At 38.7% G+C, this 13,845-nt stretch overlaps 3 protein-coding genes across 3 annotated transcripts; 1 reads left to right on the top strand and 2 right to left on the bottom strand.

Annotated features, from left to right (window-relative positions):
• Positions 1–528: 528 nt before the first annotated feature.
• On the bottom strand, positions 529–2,691 carry foxi3b (forkhead box I3b). Its single transcript, XM_055178294.2, has 2 exons — positions 1,822–2,691; positions 529–1,691 (listed from the first exon to the last, which is right to left on the bottom strand). Exons 1-2 carry the CDS (start codon positions 2,417–2,419, stop codon positions 1,132–1,134), a joined length of 1,158 nt encoding a protein of 385 aa, XP_055034269.1. The 5' UTR covers positions 2,420–2,691; the 3' UTR covers positions 529–1,131.
• A 483-nt stretch (positions 2,692–3,174) lies between these two features.
• Positions 3,175–4,053, top strand: syce3 (synaptonemal complex central element protein 3). The gene is made up of 3 exons (XM_055178300.2): positions 3,175–3,324; positions 3,552–3,660; positions 3,747–4,053. Exons 2-3 carry the CDS (start codon positions 3,552–3,554, stop codon positions 3,926–3,928), a joined length of 291 nt encoding a protein of 96 aa, XP_055034275.2. The 5' UTR covers positions 3,175–3,324; the 3' UTR covers positions 3,929–4,053.
• A 604-nt stretch (positions 4,054–4,657) lies between these two features.
• lcp2b (lymphocyte cytosolic protein 2b) lies at positions 4,658–12,511 on the bottom strand. Its single transcript, XM_073854286.1, has 15 exons — positions 12,125–12,511; positions 9,818–9,880; positions 9,655–9,701; positions 9,355–9,420; positions 8,992–9,020; positions 8,871–8,905; positions 7,704–7,896; positions 7,540–7,625; positions 7,382–7,445; positions 7,163–7,258; positions 6,772–6,835; positions 6,634–6,691; positions 6,321–6,395; positions 6,010–6,165; positions 4,658–5,845 (listed from the first exon to the last, which is right to left on the bottom strand). Exons 1-15 carry the CDS (start codon positions 12,197–12,199, stop codon positions 5,720–5,722), a joined length of 1,233 nt encoding a protein of 410 aa, XP_073710387.1. The 5' UTR covers positions 12,200–12,511; the 3' UTR covers positions 4,658–5,719.
• Positions 12,512–13,845: the final 1,334 nt, after the last annotated feature.

Below are 13,845 nucleotides of genomic sequence, written 5' to 3'. Positions count from 1 at the left end.
AACAATATGCTGTATTAAAAAGTGAATGCATCTGCTAAGCAGTCACTGTCTAGCTGTGTTGAATATCCCGATTTCTAAGCAAACACTGATCTCTCTCTCTCTCTCTCTCTCTCTCTCTCTCTCTCTCTCTTTTTCTCTCTCTCTCAAACAACTATTATTTGCTATCTTACAACATATCATCCTATGTCATCATTACATTAATACAAATGCTGACAATTTTTTTAAAATATGGCTTAAGGACTGCCAAAAACTGTGGGCTCAGCAGTAGCCTTCATAGTACAACAATGAGAAAAAGGAGTGACAGTTAGAGTGACCTGGTGAAACAAGTTCTGTTTCTTACAAGGTCATCTGTTTTTCATAGACACTTTCATGGTGTCTGAGTCTGGGTTTGCTTTTGATATAAATACCAAAGGATTTTTTTTTGGCTGTGTTATAATTCAAATAATATTATTATTCAGATCAACAAGTCACCAGAATATAATAATACATTACAGTTGAATGCTGTTTTAAATCTTTTATTTAAAAAACAAAAGGCATTTATCGGCTCTTAATAAATAGATTTCAATAAAACATTAAAATCCAGCACTTTTAAAAATATTTTATTTAAAATAAACAGAAGCCATTTATCCCCTCACAATAAAATACACTCCAACGTTCACACATTCTCAACTTTACAACTGTACACAAAAGACAGAAATGCGTTTGACTTAAAATACAAAGACCAACAATGTGTCATGTAACAATGTAAGCATGCAGCAAACCAAAATCTGCTTCACTGCATTCAGTTTCACTGGAGTTTCTGTCCGAAATAGTCAGTTCGTTTTCATTTCAGGTGTTTGAATTTGGTATCGGTAACATGAGTTAGTAAGCATTAGAGATGTGCAGAATGTTTCGCTGTCAGCAGATGGCCTCAGATCAGATCTGCTGGTAGCAGGGGCCTTTGCTAGTGTCAGCCTGTCATATCTCATGCTGACTAGGCCATTCCTGTGGGAATTCATTCGTTTCTTTCACCCACAGGACTTACCGGAGAGAAGTTCATAAAAACAATATTGTCTTTTTTAGCCATCAAATTATGTGGTGTGAACTGATTATTCAAACCCAGTCTATTTTTGATGTCACCCATTTTCTCTTTTACACCTCCGTGCCCTCCCGGGAGTAAAGAATACCGGTCGAGCTCAAACCGGGGTAGAAATGGCCATTATATTGCCCTAGAGGGCCGCTGTAACCTAAAGTGGAGTGGGAAGATGTTGGGGAGATGGGAGGTGGCGGGGGAAGAGGTGAAGCCCACTCAGACATCGCAGAACTGGGAGAGTAGGTGCCGAAACCTGTCGGTTGTGAAGATCTCTGCGGTCCATCCAAAGGAAGACCGATGGAAAATGGGCGATTTAAGGGATCTCCTTCAATATCCAGAGACCCAGACGCTACACCAGACATCTCAGTCAGGAAGTTGCTCAAGCATGGGGATGGACCCGTGGATGCTGGTGAAGGACCCTTTTCGGGAGAATTGGAAATGTCAGCTTGATTTTTCGGGCTGCCCCTGCCATTGCTGTCTCCTGACTCAGGGCTGAGATTTCCACCAGAGCCGCTTTTCTCCAAAAGACTGTCAGACTTTCTTTTTCTCTTGCGTCTGAAGTTGCCATTGTCAAACATTTTTTCACAATTCGGATCTAGGGTCCAGTAGTTACCCTTACCTTTGAAATAAAAGACATAAATGTTTAAATATGCTTACTCTTAAACATAATTTGAACAACGTATTAGGTTTATTATATATATATAATAAAATAAAATAAACATACAAATCACAGAGATGCACAAACTTACCAGGATCATCCTCATCTCGTGGAACCTTTTTGAAACAGTCGTTCAGTGAAAGATTGTGACGAATAGAGTTCTGCCATCCCGCTTTGCTCTTGTTATAAAAGGGGAAGTTATCAGCAACATACTGATAAATCTGACTTAAAGTCAGGCGACGTTCAGGCGCACCATGTATGGCCATGGCAATGAGAGCTGAGTATGAATAAGGTGGCCTAACCAGCTTCATGAGATCCTCCTGAGATGGCATAGAGAACCAGCCCAGATCACCACCTGGACCACCCGAACCCCCAGGACCCAGATATGGCCTCTGCATGCCATAGTGCTGGGGAACGAATGGGGGTCCCACAGGGCCAGGGGTTCCACCTGGGAGATAGGGAGCGCTGTTCATCCCTGGGTTGTTGAACCACAGGTAAGGGTTAGGTGATGAGGCAGCATAGTCTCCAAGTTCATAAGAAGAAGGGTTTGTTCGCTGTGGACTCGGCAGCGATGAAGGGGGATAGTAGCTGTCGTTGTAGAGATTCAGTTCTGGAGCTTCTTGTCCCAAGCTGGGAAACTGAGGCCCACATCTCGTCGGAGACTGACCTTGAGATTCATAGGACGTCATTGCTTAGTGATCCTCTGCGCTCCACTTGTAGTTTTGAAAGGGTGTTTTATTCTCGGATTCGTTTTTGTCCTGTAGGTTGGTTGAATATTTTCAAGACTTCTGAGTTGTTTCCTACTGTTGTGCTCTGGCTTGTGTCCTCTCACAGTGCTACCCTGTTGTCTTCTGCTGTATCAACATTGTCACCTGTTGCACCTGTTTTATTTATGCATAAGTAGCACCGCCTTAGTCCCACCTTATTGAAATCCTACACATGTTCAGGCTCTTCCCAAGACAGCCCCACCATTTACCCAACCACCCACCCATCTTCTCCACACAAACCAGCAGCACCACTATCACCTGCAGGCATTCAGCCTGACACACTGGAATTTTCTGTTACAAGCACTTTAAACTCATTTACCAAAAATTATTTATTCATTATTTTATAATATTACAAGTCATTTTAATTGAAGGCAAATAAATGCATTTTATTATTAATTATGTTTCTATTGCCTTTTAACCTTTTTATTATATATGTATAACCGGCTATTTAAGAAATTATATTATTTTACTTTTATTTATTTTATTTTTTAATTTTGTCTATTTACTTTTTCCTTTCTAAATTTTCCCATTTCTATTTTTTATCCAGATTTTTCTATTGACTTTAGCTTAAATTTAGACCGAGGAAAGTGCTCTGTGTAACAATAATAGAAAGCTTGTAAATAATAATAATAATAATAAATAAAAAATAGATTGATACAGCGGTGTCGATTAAACGTCAATCAAATTTGTATCTCCAGAGAGCAGACATTTCAGGGCGAGTGTGTGCGCGTTCACGCGAAAGAGCCGTTAAATCCGCGTGCATTGCCTGAATAACTGCCAACAGTCGATATTAAACAAAATTGTCAGCATTTCTCAACTTTAACAAGGTAATGTTGTTAAATTTTCGATTATAATTTGAATTATTAACCATACCTTTATAATAAAACAGTTTATTTCAATTCGTTAATTTTATTTGGACAAGCAATATTTTTTAAACAAGTACCCGATCACAAAAGGTTCAATTTTACTTTCCGACGTCTGTAAATTACACCGAAATGTTCATTAAAAAAAATAAAAAAATCCAGCGGAGTTATGTTAGTTTGCTGGTTTTCAGATGTCTGACGATATTTCAAGGGTGAAATTTTCCGAGGACTTTAATCGCGAGAGTTTACAGCTCAACCAACATTTAGAGAAAATGACGGAGGAAATGGAAAACATTTCAGGTACGCAATGCATAAATCTAAAAGTATGTCACGTGTCATAAGAATGAAAGATTTCCTGCATTAATAATCATTGTCCTTTCCCTCAGTGAAGTTGTCTTGGATGGCCTATGATATGGTCGTCCTGCGTACCAGTCCTGATCTTTCTGAATCCATTAGGAGTCTCGAGGATGAGTTCCTAAAATGCAAAGCTGTTATCTGTGGTCCTACAGTTGGACAAGATCAAGAATTTCACCCTGTTGCTGAAGACCAGAATACCACCCAACAATAAATCATTTTTAAATGTTGATTAGTTAAACTCCTATGCAACATTAGCAGGAGTGCTGTATTTGATTCATTGTTATCTGAGATTATTTTGTATCCTGACATATCAATAAAATGTTGCCACAAAACAAATGTGCTCTTATTATGAATCTGATCTGTTGGATGCTAAATAGTGGCCTAAACCTATTTAAAGTCGTAAGCACAGATATTCACTGAATTGGTTTGTTTAGAGCACATGTGATTATCTGCAGATTAATGGCATAAAGTGCACTCAGAGCAGATAAATATCTTAGATCTTAGATTAGAATCATTTAATTCTTCTTAGGACATTGTTTCCTTATGCAGATTATCCAAGTGAGAACTATTTACTTTCTCTGGCTTATGTAGATTTATTCTGTTGACACATTTGGATCAAGTGCTAAATCCTTTTACAAACCCATTAGAAATAGCTGAACCTGATGATGCTTGTAAAATTTGTTCCACATATATACATTTCCATTAAGATATGTTTCCCATTTTGAAATGCTCTTATTGTGTGTATCTTGAAATCTGTATTGATGTATGCATGTCTATGTGTTACAAAAGATGGAGATGGATGATAGAAATGCAGCCAACATCAACGCACATACATCTACAGCTGTCCTGGATTATGTTTTAAAACAGTTGGATTTAATGTCAGAACTTATAGACAAATTGGAAGGTAATGATACTAATATTTTTGATTACTTTATTGACTGTTGGTCCCAGTTCTTGGATATTGCGTTTATAGATTTACAACAGTATTGAAAAATAACCTAATAAAAATGAATGACAGTGTACGGTTTGAAAAGTCCACAGGCTCATGTCTTGACACATTCTGATATGTGCTGGCAGTTTAAAAGTCCCTGTATTTACAATTTTGGCATTAATACGTCAGTTGGCGTTATTGCATGAACACATTTTAGGAAAATGTGGCATGTCTGCCAATGGCAGCCATGACAGTTTAATCTGACTGACTGCCGCCAGTGCTAACACAAACATATCAGCGCTCAAAACCTCCCTGACTCCTCCAGGGCTGTCATTATTGTATTTTATTATGTGATAAAGACTCTATAATCCTAAATGAGCATGAATAAATGTCATATACAGTAAGCGTTTCCTGGTGCAAAAAAGTTTGACTAAAACATAACAAATGCTTCTATTTTTATACTTTGGTTACAGTAAACATAGCCTGTTGTACTAGTCATGTTTCATTCAGTCATATGGAATAAAAGTGCTTTATTGTACTTGCATTGTCTTGTTGTTGTATGTTCAACCACTACACTCATTGTTTTCAGTGAAGACCCAGCTGCTGCTGTGTAACATGGCCGAGTGCTTCAAAGACCCTGACACATTGATGTGTCACCAGGCTGACACGGAAACCCGAGCGTGGCAATGCTCAGATATTTGAAGAAAAGGTGTAACTCAAAGTAAATTAGTAGGGTGGATTTATTTATAATATGTGCCGTGTTACTGTAACAGTACAATCTCATAGGAAAAGCAAACACTTGTTTAAACCTATATTTTGCATTAAAGTTTCTTTTGGAAAGAAATATATGCATGGCATAATTGTAGGAAATATTTTAAAACCATATTGAAAGAGAATCTGAATATGATTTACTAACGCAAAGCTGAGTGCATATGTACATTGTTAGATATAATATTTAGTTTGAATAAATTAAAGTTGTTACAGTCTAATCACAAACTGCTACTGATCTCCATGTCTGTTTAATATTGGAACCCAGTCAGCATTATGTAGATTGCTTTACTACAGTCTGTCTCAAAAACCTGCTGGGAACAAAAGACAGCACTGTCGCTGAGGTCCAGCTCCACGATCCATTCCATCTATGAGAATTAGTGGGGCCTTCATGTGATGCGTGACGATATCCATGACGCTTGCGAAATTCTGCGACACATGAAGTTGACTGGTTAAGAAAGTTAACTGGAGCAGTAAAATTGGGCCTAATCTCATTTGATAATCTCAAACTCAGTCCACACTCTGATTATTGTGATTTTCATCAGAACATCATCCATGACAGACATTGTGTCTGAATCAACAGATCCCATTACCTCAATGCCTTTCATGCCAGTGCCCAGGGAATAGCCATCCTTGTTTCCAAGGAAACGAATCTGGATGTTGTACACTTTGTGCTGGTACAGCACCATTAGTGTGTATGGCTGCTCTGTGCATCCCTTTGAGCTGTCTCTTATTAAGAAAGCGCCATCCTGAAAGGATACCGAGTTATACATATTTAATTTGTTGACATATTCTGAAAAATGTGCAAACGGATGTAGAAGGTGCAGAATATATATTTTTAAGATTATTTAAATTGTGTGTATGCAAGAAAACATTTTATGACTGAAACATGAAAGGAACTCACTTTATTTACGTGTCTAAGGGAGACTTCGGCTTCTCCTCGACTCATTTGACCTACATACCACTGGGGATCCATGTCCTGTGTGTGTGCACAACAAAATTACAATTGTTTTTCATTTTAGGAAATATTATTTGTATGTCCTGTGATGACAGGAAGGGTTAAGATTAATGAGAAAGAATATACAAGGAGAGTCAGGCATGTTTTGCTCCCTTTAAAAAAAATGACAAGATCTGTATGGGACAACAGCGTCATCTTGTGGTTGCACAGTCTTACTGCAGTTTAAAGGGTGACATTTGTTTTTGTGAAATGTCCTTACCTGCCCCGTCATCATTGGAGGTGGGGGAGGAAAGTCTGTGCTTGGTGGTAAGTTAAATCTGTGTTGAAAGATTGCAAAATAATAAAAATAGGTACTGTATTGCTGTCGGGCATGTAAGTTGTTGGTAAAGATAAGTACCGTGGTTCAGACACTGGGGGAGGCATTGGTAAGTTGTTAGTATTTTTTTCACTGTGACCTTTTACTGCAGAGATAAAAATAAATTACAATGTTAATATGTAAAGTTTAGTGATTAAATAGTTTAGATCAGTGGTTCTCAAACTGGGGGCCAAGATGGTGCCAGGGGGCCCCAGTTTTATGACATTTTATAAAATACATTCATTTTCATGAATTCTGTGTAATTAAACCAAAAAAATAAGGCTACTTACCAACAGCACTACTTTGTATAACTTAATATGGTTTGTTTAATTAAAATGTTAAATTTTAGAACAGTTTTTTTGTCACCGTACACAAGGGGGGCCGCATGCGGAAAAAGTTTGAGAACCACTGGTTTAGATGGATTAAGATTTACCTGGTTTGTTTGAACTTTTTTTGGACGGAAAAGGAAAGCCGGGTTTCTTACTGCGATCCACCTTTGGCACAGCTGGGGCAGGTGTACCTGTGAATGCTATTAAATATATATGTATTTGTACAGCGTGATCTCTGACTGTGTTTTGTAAATAATTTACAAAACACAGTCAGAGATCACGCTGTACAAATACAGGGATGCCTTGAAATCAAACAGGCTTACATTTACTGGAAGGAGGCATAGGCCTGTGTGGAGATGGATCTGGTCGTGCCGAAGGCTTAAATATCTAGAAGTAAATAGAAAGAGTCATATTAATCTTAACCTTAAAGTTATATACAGCATTCTAATTAAACAGCTAAATGTTTATACTCATTACATACATTAAGCCCCTTTGGAAGAGATGCAGATTTGTTGGGTGTAGTGGTGGGTCTTGCGTTCCGATCACGGGAAGCACAAGGGCCGCTGTCTACACATCAAAATAGAAAACTGATGCATCTTTTATTTGTGCACTATATTTTGTGATAACAGTGGTATTATGATTTACCCAAATATTCTCCGTCGCCCAGAGGCTTGGCAACACGAAAGTGACTTGGTATATCTAACGGTTTTTCAGTGGGGGGTGGTTCATAGTCATCCTCGCTGGAACCATCTTCATTACATTGGTCTGCACAAATGTAGTTGTCCTCACAGGTGTTAACATCTGGCTCCTCATAGTCACTTTCGCTGTCTTCCTGGTCCTATGAACAAAACGTTATAGTTCAAAACAAGTCTTTTGGGGGACATTAAAGGAATATTATATTTTCTTAAAAGAAAAATCCAGATAATTTACTCACCACCATGTCATCCAAAATGTTGATGTTGTTCTTTGTTCAGTCAAGAAGAAATTATGTTTTTTGAGGAAAACATTGCAGGATTTTTCTAATTTTAATGGACTTTAATAGACACCAACAATTAATACTTAACTCAACACTTAACAGTTTTTTTCATCGGAGTTTCAAAGGACTATAAACGATACCAAACGAGGCATAAGGGTCTTGTCTGGCGAAACGATTGTCATTTTTGACAAGAAAAATAAAAAATATCCACTTTTAAACCACAACTTCTCGCCTAGACCTAACGTAAATGCATAGTGACGTAGGGAGGTAAAGTGTTACATATATAAAACGCACATTTGCGGACCATTGTAAACAATAAACTGACACAAAGACATTAATTAGTATCAGTTGACATACAACAACGTCGGAACGGTCCTCTTTCAACACATTTGTAAACACTGGGGCGGAGTTTCGCGTTCGTCCTCTGTGACCTCTTGACGTCATGACGTATTGCGTGGGGTCACGCTGGCGCATCACGACCGGATCTAGACGAGAAGTTGTGCTTTAAAACTGGACATTTTTTATTTTTCTTGTCAAAAAGGACAATCGTTTCGCTAGATAAGACCCTTATGCCTCGTTTGAGATCGTTTATAGTCCTTTGAAACTTCGATGAAAAAAACTGTTGAGTGTTGAGTTGAGTGTTGGATGTTGGGCTCTGTTGGGGTCCATTAAAATGAGGGAAATCCTGCAGTGTTTTCCTCAAAAAACATAATTTCTTCTCGACTGAACAAAGAAAGACATCAACATTTTTGATGACATGGTGGTGAATAAATTATCTGGATTTTTCTTTTAAGAAAATTGAATATTCCTTTAAGAGAAAAAATAAGGATACTCACAAATTCATCAGAATCCCAAGCGGCAGCATTAGCTTCTAATTTTTTAAAAAGAAAATACAATGTGTTTTAAGTCATGCTCTTTGAACAGGCTAGTACATTTTGTTAGCTGCAAAAGTATTACCTGGCTTTGGAGGCTTCGGTTGTTCTGATCTGGGCAAAGTAAAAGTTTCACAAAAATGAGAGAAAGCATTCTTAACAGACCATTTCAAAAGATGTACACTGAACACTGGTCCAGAAGCACTTCATGTTTCAGTTTTTTAACACTGGATAAACGTTGGAATAAAATAAACCAACAGAACATATAGAACTGAATTAACTGAAGTTAAAGAAACATCTTAAAGGTGTCACAAAAAATACTGTCACAAACTGTAACAGGAAGTGTTTCTGGACCAGAGTTGTTTACATCATTTGAAATGGTCTATAGAGCTCTGTTTTATATTACAGACATGAAATTGCACATATATCTAATGCAATATGAACTTACCGATGGAATAGGTTTTTTCTTTGTTTATTATTCTGATTAATATCTTTGCTGATCTTTGTGATATATCTGAAAGTAAAGAAAGATAATTAGGCTTAATTGTATGGTGAGTGTGGTGTATGCATACTTTGAGTGTATAGTGGGTTATATTATGATAGTATGTATCTATTTTACCCATGTTTGGAGGCTTGCCTGCATACATTTTCATTATAATAAATGATGGTTGACTTTGTACTTTTAAGTACACGTTTTTGTCTGTCACACATTTTTACAAAATTTTTAATTTTTTTGTTTGTTACTCACGGTATGTGTGCTGTAGGAAACTGCTTGAGGTCTTTATCAGACATGTTCTGAAACAAGACACAAATAGAAATAACTTGTTTTGTGGTAGAATGTTCTTCAGTATATGCATGTATAAATGTATGTAATAATTTTATTGTGTGTGTCAAAGGGCGACTGGACTTACCAAAAACCTTGCGCCAGTCATATTACTTTTCTTCACCACTTTGTCACACCCCGCTAGTCTCATCTGATAAAATAAGTGTGAAAGCAAGAGAGCAAACTCGTGGTCACACTTCATATTTTAGCTCAGTCTTAAACAGTTCTCTCTTTCTTGTGTTCAAAGGATAGATACAGCATGTTTATTCAACATAACTTTGCAAACCTGTTATTTCCTATCCATTACTGATGCAAAAGATTTAGATCTGGTTTAATTTTAATAAATATGTTATTGTGCACTTTATGAGAGTGCGTTTGTCCCAAAATAGACTTGAAAGTGAAAGTGGCAAACGTGTCAAGTATGCAATGCATACTCGAAATGTTCCTTCGCATTTAACCCATCCTAGTGAGTAGTGAACACACGCACTGCAAGGTGTGAACACACGCACTGCAAGTTGTGAACACACACCCGGAGCAGTGAGCAGCTATCCCAGTACCCAGGGAGCAATTATGGTAAGGTGCTTTGCTCAAGGGCACCACAGTTGCAACCTGTCCACTGTGAGAGTCGAACTGGCAAATCTCGTGTTACAAGCTCGACTCTAACCACTAGGCTATAACTGCCCCCTAAAGGAGGCTACAACTCCCCCCTTAAAGTTACAAGCCCGATTATCTAACCACTAGGCTACAACTGCCCCCTAAAGGGGCGCTACAACAACTGCCCCCTTAAGGCCGGGATATACCTTTTTTCCGTGTCCGGTTCGCGCACGCACGTGTCCTCGCAGCTTTCCAAGTATACTCCCCGCGGCTACATGCTGAAGGCCGCGTTCAACACTATAGCCTACGCAATACAAATGATTTCTTATTCAAATTATTACTCTACCAGGCCGTCAGAAGAACGACAGTGTGTGTGCAAATGCTGTATATTTCCTTTGTACAATTGTTTGTAGTGGAGTGTCCTATCTAAATATTTTCACTGAGTGTACGCGCACTTTTTAAATTTTGGGCTGCACGCGGACGGCCACGGACCCTCCTGATGACGAAAATGAGCCCGACTATCTAACCATTTGCTACAACTGCCCCCTAAAGGGGCGCTACAACTGCCACATAAAGGGGCGCTACAATAACTGCCCCCTTAAGGTCACAAGCCCAACTATCTAACCACTATGCTACAACTGCCCTCTAAAGGAGGCTACAACTGCCCCCCTAAAGGGGTGCTACGACCACTGCCCCCTAAAGGGGTGCTACGACAACTGCCCCCTAAAGGGGCGCTACAACAACTGCCCTCTTAAAGTTACAAGCCCGACTATCTAACCACTATGCTACAACTGCCCCCTGACCCCCCAGTCACATTATCTACAAGAGACAGAGACAGAGCGACAGGCTACCATTCATTTTCAATGGGAGTGGCCGTTTGCCAGCGACAAGCGACGAGCTTGCCGCTGCGCGAGCAAGATGGGGCCAAAATAGACAAGGCGGCTATTTTTGCAAATGCTGAGCGATGCGACAAAGCGACTGACAATCTGTGAAGGGGCAGCGTGATGTAGGTATGTGGCCGAGTCCGAAGAAAATAATTCAAGATGGCGGAAAATGCGTATTTCTGTATCTGATAAGTTTGGCATTTTATTGCATATATTTTGTTACTTTTATCGAGAAATAAATACTTTTAAATACAAAAACACTATTCTTGTAACTTAACAATCCCTCTAAAGTGACTTTTGATACCGCTTTTAGATACAAGCCAAGGAACGCCCATCAAGCGAGTGCGCGTCGCTCGGTGTCGCTCACTTTTGTAGCTAATGTGACTGTAGGGTAAAGGAGGCTACAACTGCCTCCTAAAGGGGCGCTACAACAACTGCCCCCTTAAAGTCACAAGCCCGACTATCTAACCACTATGCTACAACTGTGCGACATCGTTTTTGTATAACAATCTATTAGGCTTTGATAAAGTTAAAGGTCAAAGGGGTGGTTTCCCGGACAGCGATTAGCTTAAGCCAGGAGTAGGCCTTAGTTTAATTAGGAAATATAAGTAGTTTTAACATACATGCCCTAAAAACATTACTGGCGTGCATTTTGAGGAAAACAAAGAGCTGTGATGTATTTTAAGATATGTCAGTGCAAGTTGTTTTCAGTTTGGACAGTAACCCCTGTCTGGGAAATGGCCCCAAAGAGTTTAAAATAAAATACTTTTTAAATGATGAGTGTCATTAAGGTTGGAAAGTCAATGTCAACAAAACATGAGAGATAAATAATAAACCCTCATATCATTAGTTCCTTCTAACTAAATGCATGTCATTAAATGTACACTAGAAATGTATGATAGGAAAGTCATACTCACTCTTTTAAGATAGTCAGCCAGGCTTGCAGAGTTCCAGCCCATCACCTCTGACTTGGATGGTAGATCAGAACTCATTGTGGTTATAAAACCTGTTTTTGCAATAGATTGAAAGTCAACTGTTACAACTGAAAATGAAGCAGATATGATGACTTGCGCTACAGTATGACTTTGATGAGAATGACTGTTTGCGAAGTTGTTGACCAAAAAGAAAAACAGCTATCTGTATTTCCTGTAACGTTGTAGAGAGGAAGTGCCTCATCACTAAAGACATGCAAGTCAAAGAAGTAACATTAAGTGACATTTTGCGCCAAAGTTGCATTGCTTTACATAAAGTCATACACAAACTTATGAGGATGTTAAGGGTGCATGTTTTATAGCATGACAAATAGGGTGGATCATAGCTGCATGTAAATAAAAGTTTACAGTTGCAGTACATTGACTTGAATGCATTACATCCATTCGCCAGTTATGCATTGTATTTTCCAAACACAGAAAAGGGAAACATCCCTTTTGAGAAGAGAACAGCATGCAATCTAACACCGAGGTGAGAGAGATGAAGGCACTCATCAGTCAGCCGCAGGCCAGCAGGACTGCCATAGTGAAGTTGTTGCTTCCCCAGGGTGCTTTGCAAAAAACTTCCACCTTGCATTTAGCCTGTAAAGCAGAAGAGACTTTTGTTGTAGCAAGATTTAGGTGTTAAATATATCTTAATGATCATGTGATCTTATTTTTCACCATTTATGGTCAACCACATCTTAGTAATGTACTGTATGTAGTCATTTAATTTCTGTTGTGTTCTTTTTTGGGATGCTAGTTTAATGTTTGTGATTTAAAAACACGTGCTTCTGTTTTTACAAGCATATACAGCAATAAACATAATTGTATATAAGATAGTTTCGATCAAATGACCACAATCCAACAATAAAACATGATCAAATTACTGATATAATCCAACTAAGGCGGCATTAATAAGTCAGAGAGTCAGCACATGTGTCAGAACAGATCTTCTGATGAAGAAACACGGCATTCCTCGTCTTTGTCATGCGCAAGTGAAATCTTTAGGCTAAAAGGAAATAGGTCTTTTGTGGAGGGGAACAGACTGGGATCACTGTTAGTGCTGAGGTTTTGAAGTGGGTAAACAGAAGGGCTCGACTGAGATTACAACCTGATTCTATCCATATGAAAGGTTAGTAAAATAAGATACAAGGAGGGGATGGGATTGGGGGTCATGGCTGAGATGACAACAACATGGTACAGTATTTAAGGGGATGGCCACTTTGTCTCTTATTCATCAGAGCACAGCAGGGTGGCCTGGGAAAACAACATCCTGAAAGGCAAATGAGCTTTCTTTAGTGAGGGAGTATTTAACAAAACCACTTTCTGTTGATTGGAGGTCAGTTTTACAGATGTATTTATATTGTCATTCATTTTAAACCAAGGAATGAGCAATAGCCTGATGTTCAGTGAAAATCTGTATTGTTTTTCAAGCGTTTGTGACTAGATGCTTTATTCTTTGCATTTTTTTATCACCTCACTAAAGTCAGTTACTTTTTTCTAGCAAAGGGAAACAAAATAAAATAACTTTATTTGACATACTTCAGCTCAGTCTATTAAGAGCTCACCCTCCCCACCCCCCTTCTGTGCCAAGACCCCCATTGGAGCCAATATCCCATCATTCATCAGGCCAGACACTTTGGCAGATTTATGACCTTTCCCACTGA

This window comes from Misgurnus anguillicaudatus, chromosome 16, assembly GCF_027580225.2.
Source record: "Misgurnus anguillicaudatus chromosome 16, ASM2758022v2, whole genome shotgun sequence".
In the NCBI taxonomy this organism is placed as follows: domain Eukaryota; kingdom Metazoa; phylum Chordata; class Actinopteri; order Cypriniformes; family Cobitidae; genus Misgurnus; species Misgurnus anguillicaudatus.
The sequence above is the reverse complement of the archived record's forward strand: the minus strand, read 5'-3'. Positions and strand labels throughout refer to the sequence as shown.